Here is an 11,498-nt window from a genome sequence, read left to right as displayed (position 1 = left end):
GGTGAGCATGGCCGTACCCACCATGGAGGTCACCGGTATATTTTCTGAGACGTATACAATAAAAGTCGTGACATAAGATAAGTGGAGAGTAACAGCTGACTCAAATGACCGGATCCAACGCAGGCTGAACGCACATCGGTCGCAGTGCAGAAGTCTTATCAATTCACTGAAAAACTATGATAATCTGGTCCTGGCACCGTCTCACTGCCTCTTCCTCTACTTGCAGCAAAATTGCAGCTATTTTCTTCTTCTTTGGCAGTTTTGGCAGCGCCTTTCCCGGTGCTGTGTGCTGATTATGATACAGCACTGCCGCCACCACATTGGCAGGATGTCACAACTGCAAATGACAGAAATTCACCCAATGCAACACCTGTTAGAAAATAGGGTATTCCATGAAGACAAACAGGGAGGCGACACAAAATCTGAAGCGGACGGCAGCCTGGCATTTCTCTATGCTCTGTTGTGTGTGCGCAGACAGGACAATACTTTTCAGAAAATGGTGAAAATAGTTTTTTCTCCAATGATTTCTAACAAAAGGTGCTTTGTCTTTTCCACACCGCTCCAGAATTCATCACATCAATAGCTCACAGCGATATCCTCTTTAGTTGAAGCAGGATTTAAGGTTTCAAACGGCTTGCCAAGGAAAAGTTGGCTGAAGAGCTCCTCAAGAGAGTTCCCTGAGCCTTGATCTGCTGAAAAGCTGCAGATACGAAGAGGGGGAGGCGGGAAAATCCTTGAGCGCTTGTCTACCTCTTAAACCCCAGCTGCCAGCAACCCTCAGGACGCTCAACACACTGCCGGAGGAGACACTGGGCTCCTTTACAATTATTCAACCCTTGGCTAAAGCAGATATTTGTGAAACCAGCTCCACTGTCCACTGGGCGTGGAATAAAGAGGTTCCTGCAGCACCTCAGGAGACCGACTGGTCAAACAACAACAAAGATGAAGCTTTTTTTTTTTTTTTTGCTGCTTACCCAGAGAGGTAACAAAGTGTTCGTGGGCACACAGGGTTTTCATGCAGCGCTTGTTCTTGTAGTCCCAGATCCTTAAGGTTTTATCATCTGCACAGGTCACAATAAACTTGCCTCCAGGGTGGAAAAGGATGCCACGCACCCAGTTGTCATGGCCAACCTGTGGGACAAACAGACACTGCTAAAGACACCAGTTGCAAACCAATTCATCTCACTCATAAAGCAGAAAGCTTTCACTCTCTCTTTCTTTCGCCCAAATATTTAAATACACATATTTATACACAAATTATAAAATAGTTTACTCAGAGGCTATTAGCCTAAAACGGTCCTCACCAGTGTCATAAGGCACATGCCAATGCTAACATCCCACATCTTGATGGTTTTGTCTCTGGAGCCAGACAGCAGGAAGGGGCCTGGCTTACCACTCTTCTTGGACTGGTGGGGGACAAAGAGAAAAGAATAAGTATGGAGAAAAATGATACAAAACATATATACGTGTGCAAGTCATTAAATTAAAGATAATATTACACCTTTATCCAAATAGAAGCCTTTTTGTCAAAAGCATTAAGTCTCAACATTGTAGAAGTAGTATCAAAGACCAAATGCAACAAATTGCTGTCAAAGTCATTTATTTTAAAATAACTGACTGCTGACAACATCTGTCTCTGGCGTCACGTCTCCATCAGCCGCCATTTATCTGTCAGTACTATGCAACTTATGTGCTTCTCTCATTTTAATTATGAAACAAAACAGCCAAAATCAGTGGAGGTCTGTTTTTCACTGGGACAACTGCTGCAGGGGCAAATATTGTTTTAATCTGACAAGGCTACAATTGGACACACTTCAGATCACAAGGCATGAGGGGGGAGTCTGGGCTGACTCTAGGCCATGCTGATATTCTGTCTGTATTCATGCACACACTCTTCATTTCAAGCTGGTCTGTTCACATGGCTATGCATGTAGAGAAGGAACACACTCTCCCTCATCTGATAGAGAGAAAACCACAGTGAACTCAATCAAACTTTGTTTGCCTTGGTACATAACCATGAGTTTACCTGTTAGGGTCTGCTTTCACTCAAGGATGCACATGAGCTCCTTCACCACGATTTGTGTGTGACTGGCAGCATCTGGTTGTACCATAATGACTGTTCTGGTCCCGCCTATTTTTCCTCCAGTGAACGCCCACTGGTCCACTGTCTGCCCTGCTGTGATTAATCCCACTGTACACCACCTGAACATTAGTCTGAATACCTCACACTGAGATCTGTAGTGTAACTGTAAATCCACCCTTGCATATAGTTTAGTGTATGACTGAGAATATAGTTGGTGTAATAAAAAGATGTGCAGAGCTGAACCCATTAGAGAGATGAAAGGAGTTGTTTCTGGGGAAACGGTAAGAGGTGTGAGCCGTTCTTTACCTCAGAGCCTGTGGCGTCTTGGATGGTGGGGTAGGCGCTCTCCGGTGCCCAAGAGATACACTCCACCACATGTTCGTGCTCTCGCAGCTCAGCCTTGCACTCTTTGGAGGCCACGACCCACACGCGCACCGTTTGGTCGTTGGAGCAGCTGGCAAGCAGTGTGCCGTCCTGGTTGGGCCGCACCATGCGGACCCACTCCCTGTGGCCCGTGAAGGTCTTCACACAGTAGCTAATGTACAGAGAACAGTAAAGGAGTTGTGTTGTCAGAGTGGCTGTGATCCGTCAAACACAATGTCATCCTTAAAAAAACTAAGTGGTTTTGGTACGTACCCAGTTGCCACCTCCCACATTTTCATGGTTTTGTCCCTTGAGGCAGAAACGATGTGATCTCCATTGGGCATGATGGCTACAGACGAAACATTGTGGTCATGTCCTGGAAAACAAAAAGGACAAAAACAAGATCTCAGCTAGAGCCAGAAACCATCGTAAAGGTTTCTGAGCAACACGACCCAACGCAACGTTTGAAGCTAGTGTAAAACGTAAACCAATCATTTCAGATGACCACACACGAATATATCCTTCTTTAAACACAGGAATCACGATTCAGCAATCTTTTTTTTTTTTTTTTTCTCCAGTCTCCAGCCACCAACAGTGCCAAAAAACGATGGGTTTGGTCGTAATTAGCCAATTAAATGACAAGCGAGGCAGCCAATTTGCCGGGGCTTACTTTGTTCCACGGAGAATAAGAGATGCCTAATTACCTAGACACTGGGCCATATTTAAGCTGCTAAACAGATGAAGACAACAGTAAGACCTCTACAAGAGGCAAGCTTACCTGTGTGCCGCGCTGTGTCGTGTGTGTGTGGTGTGTGTGTGTGTGTGGTGTGTGTGTGTGTGTGTGTGTGTGTGTCGTCGTGGGGTATACTAGCACACCCTACCATCAGGCTATAATAATGGGTGGCTGCTACACAGTAAAGTGCTATCTGGTGCTGAAGAGGATAATTAAACTGCTGTCCAAATCGGCACTAATCTACTTCACCAGTTGGCCTTATGTTTTTTTTTTTTTAAGATGTAAAAAAAAGAGGAGTGCCTGAAGAAAAGAGGAAAGGTTGAGGAGATGAATTAAAAGTGAATGGAGATTGTAGTAAAAAGAAGTGTAGAGAGGAAATGAAGGGGAACAAAACTAGACAGCATGCTCAGTTTAATAGCTGGTTTCAGACGGCGATCTGTGCACTTCCATGTTTTTTTGCAGTGTGAACGCGGCTCGAGGCTTGAGGAAGTGTGCCAGGAGCGCACACCCCCGTTTACAACAAAAAAAGATTGGCAACCAGTGAAATCTGTTGCTCACTTGCACAAAATGCAGGATTTACAACTCCAGCATAAACTGAAGAAAGCCAGAGCGCCTCTTGTCTGTGCGCTAAGTAGGCTTATTTATTTCATGGACATTCATTCATGTCTCCTTCACAGTCAGACGTTAATGTGCACTTCTAGCAGGCTTACCAAAGGGATAACAAAATGAGAAATGCTGAGGCTTCATATTGCTGCTGCTGGTTGATGGGGGAGGCCTTCCCACAATACCAACATGGTGAAAGAAATGATTCAAACGCTGGTTCTTAAAATGAGAAGGGCCTGAGGGTGCATGTAGACTATACAGCCATCATTTACTTGGCAATTAGGGTGTAAAAGAGGGGGTGTGTGCCCCAGGACCACTTCAGTGAGGACATGAAGAATGGCATAATAGATTGTCAGATAAGTAAAAAATAATGTAGATAGCCTTATTAAAAATACTCGAACCAACTCGAAGGATTGTAATTGGCGCCTGTAGTGGTACACTGTGGTGGGGAGCGCTGTGGGTACCAGCCGTGACAAGACGGCTAAAACAGTCCATTTGTCAGAAGTGGTCGTGAAATCTCAGTGTCGGGTGCTGTGAACCGGAGCAGATTGAGGCTCGTCAGCAGCATCAGATGTGATAATGAACAGCATCTGCACCACCTGAGCCCTGCTCACAGTCACAAGCTACATTTATACAGCAATGACGTGGAAACCATAACAGAGTGCGTTCACATAGCAGCTGTGATGCAAAGATGCAAATTTACTGCCAATGCTCACATTTCAGGGTTTTTTTTTCCCTTTCTTGCCAAAAAAGTGTCGAGGCTGTTTTATATGTTCTTACCGTGCATGGTCCTGATACACTCAAAGCCTTGGAAATCCCACAGCTTGATAGTCATGTCTGCAGAGCAGGATGCTAGCAGTTTGCCGGTCTGGTCAAAAGAGATGTCCTGCACTGAATCTGTGTGGCCCTTCAGTGTGCGTTCAAAGTCTCCTGTCTCGTAGTCCCACACCTGGAAGAGAGAATATATCCGTGCTTTAGAGAAATCTACATAAAACAGAACAATCATAATATATTCCTCAGAAACACCCCGTTCCATATCAAACTGAATCCCTTTCCAAACACCAGCAAAGCCCCCAAATGTCACATCATCTGTGGCCCCGTGTCACCTCGTCTTTCAGCTGAACAGTCCAGCAGCCAAAACAAGCAGAGAGGAGAGAACCAAGCTGTTCAGAGAAGCCCTGTTACTGTCCCGACAATAAGATGTGCTGATGGACGAATGATTAAAAATGACTGCAATGACATTCCTCTTAAGAGCTCCTTACAGGCCTCAGTTTGCAGACACCACACACTCTTAGTATATTGAATTACAGAATCTGTGACGCATTACGGTTGCTAATGGCAAGGATGCACGTGCCAGGATGCCGATTAGGGTTACAGTTCGTGCTGATAAAAACAGTGAGACAGTTATTGTGTTGAGTATGGCGCTGCCAGTTGGAGCACAGACAGAATATAGAGTGAACAGTAGTAAGCCTGATTTTCTAGCCTGAGAAAGCTGTTAGGTCTCTGGGTTTCAGGCAGACGGTTTGTCACGGAGGGATAAACCCGCCTTGGTTCCCCTCTTGGGGTGGGGGATTTTGGGCAGACGGTGACAGGAGACCCCCCTCTTCTCCCCCCTGAATGAAGCTACAGACAGTGCAGATGGCCGCAAGGTACAAAGTGCAAGAGGGGGGGTGGTGGTTATCCTGGAGAAGATAAATGCAGCTCATGTGTCTGGAGGTACACCAGGTTTAACAGTCTGCAAAAGATAAAACAGTGTTCAGCAGCACCATCTAAAAAGGACCAATGACCCAGTAACTACCTGTAATCAATGCTGTATCACCAACTGCTCCTACTGGCACTCTTTCAGGGGATTGTTACAGTAGAAACCAAAAAACATGCCCCATTTCATGATGATTAATAGTTCACATTCTTTCAGGGAAAGTGACTTGAATCCGTCATCCAAAATGCCAACAATAATACAAAGAGCTTCTTTGTATGCGACACTCGTGAAGTAAGCAACGAGTGATCCGACACTCAAGTTCTTTGCCCTTGTTTAAATGAACCTAGCCTCTGGTTGACATGTCTGAGTGAGCACAGTGCTACTCCCAGGGCTAGCTGATTTACATACAGTGAAAGGTTAGAGCTAAACTCAAGGTAACAAGAGGAGGACCAGAGAACGGCAAAACTAAAGGAGTGAGGGACAACACAAACATTAACATTAACACACTACATGCTGACGACAAGAGAAATAGACACCTGTTTACACTGGGTAGAGAAACAACTGACCCATCAGAGCTTTGTGGGCAAGATTAAGAATGTCTACGTCATCTTCATCGTTTGAAACTACAAGATCACAATGCTGAAATTAATGAAATGAAACAAGATGGCAGTACAGTCTGATTATCAGGATAGGCAGCCTCACTGGCACGGAGGTGGAAAGCCGATGAGGCTCTCAGTCTGCCACAGAGTGAAGAGCACAAGGTCTACTCCTCAGTTAAAAATTTAACAGAGCTGCTCGGGAGCAGAAAAGTAGGACAGAGGGGGAGTCAGGCGACTAATAGACAAGGCAGCCAGTACAAGAGGTGCAAGAAGGCAAGACCTGCCTCCTCCTGAGGTATGGATGGCTCCGATGGTGGGCAGCTGAGGCTTTAAGTGGAAGATAAATGAAGCAGGGTGCTAGGAGGCGGGGTTGCAGTGGGAGGGAGGGGTGGGGGTTGAAAAAAGGGAGAAGATGCCAAAACAGAGGAAGGAATCCCTGCTGTGTGGGTGTACATGTGTCTCCTATTGTCTCATGAATAAAATATGCAGAACAAACAGCTCAACAGAGTATTGGCATTGTGCAGTCAGGAGAGGGAGAGCGGCTGCTGCAAAAATAGCCCAGAGACAGACTATGGAGTTTGAGGAATCCAGAGATAGATAGACAACAGAGAGAACAAGAGATGTGTAATCCAGGGCGTGTCTAGGAAGGAGAGTTAGAGCAGAGGTGGAGGAGGAGAGGGGAGCAGCATTCAACAGAGGGAGCAAAAGCTGTGTGTGGTAGAGCTGCCACCAAGCTGGCACTAAATTAAAGAAGAGCACTCTGTTGATTTTAAACCTGAATCGTATTACTGTAATGTGGGCGGGATGTGTGACAACAAAGGGACAGTGCAGTCAGTCAGTCTCTGAAGCTAGATGATGTGTTATCATCACTTTGAACTAAATCCTGTCTTCATGTCTTCATTTTTAGTTGGCCAATATCCAAAGACTCTCCGAGGTCTTTTTGTCTTTGACACCATACTGTACTGTAATGGAACATGTTCAGAACAAATACCTGTTTTAGTCCAAACCTCGTCAATGAAAACATACTCAAATAAAGCCCAAATAGAGCCACAGCTGTCCTATATATGTAAGACAGGTATGTGTAGGTAGGAAGGTTATCGAGCACTAATACGTTAAATAAACTAATCTAAAACTGTTATTATCCACTGAAGATACAGTGAACAACACCTTGTCTTGTGTGACTACTGTACATATTGTATTATTTATACTTAAATCAAAGTGTCATGTGACAATGTTTGGGCTGACAGAACTCTATTTATAAATCAGTCGCTACTATAGCAACCGGACATTCGCACAGCTGAGATTTGTTTGTTTCCCTGAAAGAAATGGCAACACATATTGAATTAATGTAGAAGAATAAGCATTGTTTCAGTTTGTTGAGTTTGTTGCAAGGGAGCAGGTGGTCTGTTCATCCTTTAAGTGGAGAAATGGAGATTCAAGGAAAAATATTTACTTGTCAGTTTATCGAGCAGATGAGGAGAAACTGAATGAAATGCATTTAAGTGTGTTTGCCTGCTAACTGTTCGGGTATTTAACCAGTCTATGAGCTGTTTCAGTGAGACTTGCCATCAACAGCTATAATCTTATTGGTAAAATGTTGCTTTATGAATAAACTCATTCTAAACTCTGCAACACAACGCGCTTGTGACCTCAGTTTGACATCAGTACTTTTGTCTCATCATTAATGTCTGACAACACATCAGCTGACACTACTTCACTGAATTACATATTAGTCTGAACTCTAATCTTATCCTATTCCCTAATCTCTTTATTACGAAGCTTCATTTCAGCAATTACATGTCCATTGTGAATAAGATCCTAAAAACTCCAGATCAAGGTCAGATAAGCGTGGCAGCTGCTCTCCATCCCTGGAAAACTGAAATGTTTCCAGGTCGTCATAAGACTTGTAAAAGATTATCATCCATGTTACCATTATCTACTGTGGCTTTGGAAACCGTCAAGTGTAGCGAGAGGTGTACTTACGTAAAGTATACACAATACGTGGTTATGTTGAATATGAAACAAGCCTCAACAGATCCGTTATCTGATCATGTGCAAAGGAGAAGCACAACTGCAGATTGTCATTAGGTACTTCAGCCACCTTCACACTGATTTGCGAACCTTCAGCCCAAAAACGATAACTAATCAGGGAAGTCCCTTGATGCAGCTGTCATCTGGATAACCTGCAGACTCTGAGCTCTCTACAGAACATGATTTAAAACCCTGGAAACATTCATACGTCATTTCAAATTAAACAAAGGTGAAGGATATCAGTTCCACTAGTGCTGTTATCACACCACCATTCCCGCCACCCGGCAGCACTGACCTTTATTGTCGCGTCCTCAGAAGCAGACACCATGACACTGAAGACTGGGTGGAAGATGACGCGGGTGACTGGACTGCGGTGGCCACTCAGCGCGTACCTTTCTGGTGGGCGTGGGATCCACTCTTTGGGGTCGCGCTTCTGAGTTACGGGCCCACCCAGAGTGATCTCCTCCTTCGCTTCATTCAGCTTGGATTCAAGTTCCATCACCTGCCCAGAGTGCACGGGTACGTTTAACAGTGTGGAGGCGGAAATATGTACATGTATGGATAATTACACCGGGGAGTGGGGGGATTTTTAAGGGTTTATTATTTGTTATTATTTATTTGCATTAGATTGAAGCTTTTTAATTCTTGGTAGACTTCCTTTTAGTGTTAAGTGGATTCAGCAGTAATGTCACGAACCATTCACAAGACTACAATCCCCACAAGCATTCTTCGAGGAGGAGAAAAAAACCCACAAACCTTCTTTTGTAATCTGATGACTGAAGTCCATTTTTTTTCCAAAAGGCCGGCGTACTTCTTATCCAATTCTTCATTCTGTAGAGAGAGGAGGGGCAGAAAAAAAGGATATCAGGAAAAACATGCAAAGAAAGCCAATCAAAGTCGTGGGCTCAGCATAATCGGTCCGGCCCGTGGGAGGGGGGCCAGCTGGGGTGGCATGCTGAGGTCTTTGGCTGTAGCAAGAAAGAACAGGGAATTATTTACACACCCCTCACAGGCCAACACTGACTGCCAGACACCAACAACCTACTGTACAACACACACATAAACACAGGCATACTACACAAAGAAAACACACACCATAGTCCTAATCCTTCTCACACAAGCTAATCTCCTGCAGACAAGAAAGGCTTAGGCAGCTTACAGCCACACACCCCGTACTGGAGGCAGCGGTGGAAGTTAACTTGTGGCAGTCCTGGCAGACAGAAGCCTGATTCCACCTGCAGGCTAACACCACAAGCTGCCCACTACCTTTTACATAACAGACTTCATGGCACACACAGTCCTCTGGCGTCTTACGGCCAAGAAAGAGACAAAACACGTTAATTGTTACAATGTTGAACAATGATTGAACCGTTAACCATTAACCTGCCATCTGTCTTTCCTTCTTGTTGTGCACAATGCCCTGTAACACTGCACACGTACAGTTATCCATACTAGACTTTATTGTATATACTATATACTATATATATATATATATTCATATTCTTTTAGATTCTACATTATTTTTCTTCATTATATTGTAATTGTATTATATCTGCTGTACATTTCCCCTGCTGATGTGCCAAACTTTAATTTCTCCTACGGGGATCAATAATGGAACATCTTATCTTTATGTCAAAGCGACATGGTAGCTTTCCTTTTTTCAAACCTCTCAGTTGAGCTCTGTTTGTGGTTGCTTTAAGCTACGGACGTTAACAGACAGGTGCATCCTAATGACCACTACCCAGAATGCAATGTGTCATGGGGCCTTGAATCTGGTCAAACTTTTTGCTGGAGAAAAATAACCAATTCTCTCAGCTCTAATTAAAACCAAAAACTCAATAAAAAATACTGAAAAATAAATAAATAACCCAAGAAAGTGCAGATTTATTGTGTTTATTTCATTATTCTATACAGCCAGTACACCAGTTTGGATGCCACTGTGTGTGTAACAATGCCTTTAGGCGGTTACTAGTTATCAAAGCATCAAAACCCCACACTGACAGACAGCCGTGAGCGTCAGTGAGGGAGAAAATTAGCGTCGCACTCCAATTTCACAGCTAGCTTCTCAGACTCAGCTGGAAACAAAAGCAGACATCCTAGAGGTGTGGAGAGCGCGCAGGCACCACCAACTCCTACATTTAACACTTCTCTATGACAAGAGGTGATTCCTCGGACTAACGTGAGGAGTATGAAAAGACAAAGATGCGAAGTGAGGCACTGCGGAGAAATGGAGTAGATGAAAACTTAGAGGGAGAGCAGGGTATCCAATATGGACGAGTCTGCCATCATCTAATCTGCCATCTGCTTGGAGACTCTGCCCATTACACGAACACACACAAAGACACACAAAGACACCAAAGACACACAAAGACACACAAAGACACACAAAGACACACAAAGACACACACACACACACACACACACACAGTGCCAGACTACACAGCAGCCTGCCAGTCTCTTGACAGTGGGTAGTATCCATGCCTGTGTGTGTTTGTGTATATTCAGCTATGGACATTTCCTTTTATGAGGCAAATAAAAGATGAAAGCGTGAGCCCTATGAATTATTCTACTAACCCTAACCCTACTTATTCTACTATGAAAACCTGCTAAAGCACACCACCTCACACACATTTACCTTAAAATGATACTCAAAGAGCCACAAAGCCAAAGTAAAAAAAAAAAAAAGCATTAAATTAACTCTGGATAAAGAAAATTTAAATTTAAAAAACTGTCTTGGTAATAAACTTCTAACAGTGTGGCCTCGACTGAATGCTAATACCCAACAGGGTGCACCTATCCCTGCGTGCCATTCATCTATTATTCAGCCTGCTTCCATAGGGCTGCCACAGAGAAAACGTCTGGAAGACGAACAAATGAAGACAGAGGAGGAGGGGGTGGGGCGTCACGTGAACACGAGGTGAAAGAAGAGGTGCGACAGAGTCAGAAGAAAAAAAAGAGTCTTAGATGAAACAGAAATAACATCACAAACAAAAAGGAGTCGGGGTTAACAGTTTGCCTACGAGCACTGGAGCTCCTCAAACTTTGGAAGCACAGGGATCAAATTTTAGGAAAATAATTGTATATTTGTTAAAATACTCAACGTTCCCACAATATTCTAATAAAATAGTAATAAATAATGCAAAAAGTAGACCTGGTGGAGTACCGTGGTCTGCACATCACAGATAGCTCTTGACTGCAAAGGATTAAGGGCAAATACTAAAATGACTTAATTTATTATTATTTAAAAATATCTGATGTGGATGTAAACACCTTAAATTAAAGTTAATGTTGCCACATTACTCATAGTCATCGTTTCACTTAAAATACAATGTGTGGCAAAAATATTACCTCTATTCTGCTACACAACATTTATTTGTTTGGTTTCTT

General features: G+C 43.7%; 1 protein-coding gene across 3 annotated transcripts in view; it reads right to left on the bottom strand.

Moving 5' to 3' along the window:
• The window catches only part of LOC118341911 (lissencephaly-1 homolog), a 29,142-nt gene that overhangs the window by 596 nt on the left and 17,048 nt on the right, over window positions 1-11,498 (bottom strand). For all 3 annotated transcript variants that reach the window (XM_035680326.1, XM_035680327.1, XM_035680328.1), the window contains exons 4-10: window positions 8,868-8,942; window positions 8,407-8,613; window positions 4,563-4,731; window positions 2,720-2,822; window positions 2,390-2,618; window positions 1,305-1,406; window positions 975-1,131 (exon numbers count right to left, since the gene is read on the bottom strand). In XM_035680326.1, the coding sequence (XP_035536219.1) occupies window positions 975-1,131; window positions 1,305-1,406; window positions 2,390-2,618; window positions 2,720-2,822; window positions 4,563-4,731; window positions 8,407-8,613; window positions 8,868-8,942 (1,042 nt within the window). The remainder of the gene's footprint in view (window positions 1-974; window positions 1,132-1,304; window positions 1,407-2,389; window positions 2,619-2,719; window positions 2,823-4,562; window positions 4,732-8,406; window positions 8,614-8,867; window positions 8,943-11,498) is intronic.

The sequence above is a fragment of the Morone saxatilis genome, unplaced genomic scaffold (genome assembly GCF_004916995.1).
Source record: "Morone saxatilis isolate NCDOM2014 unplaced genomic scaffold, NCSU_SB_2.0 Contig8, whole genome shotgun sequence".
NCBI lineage: Eukaryota > Metazoa > Chordata > Actinopteri > Moronidae > Morone > Morone saxatilis.
The sequence above is the reverse complement of the archived record's forward strand: the minus strand, read 5'-3'. Positions and strand labels throughout refer to the sequence as shown.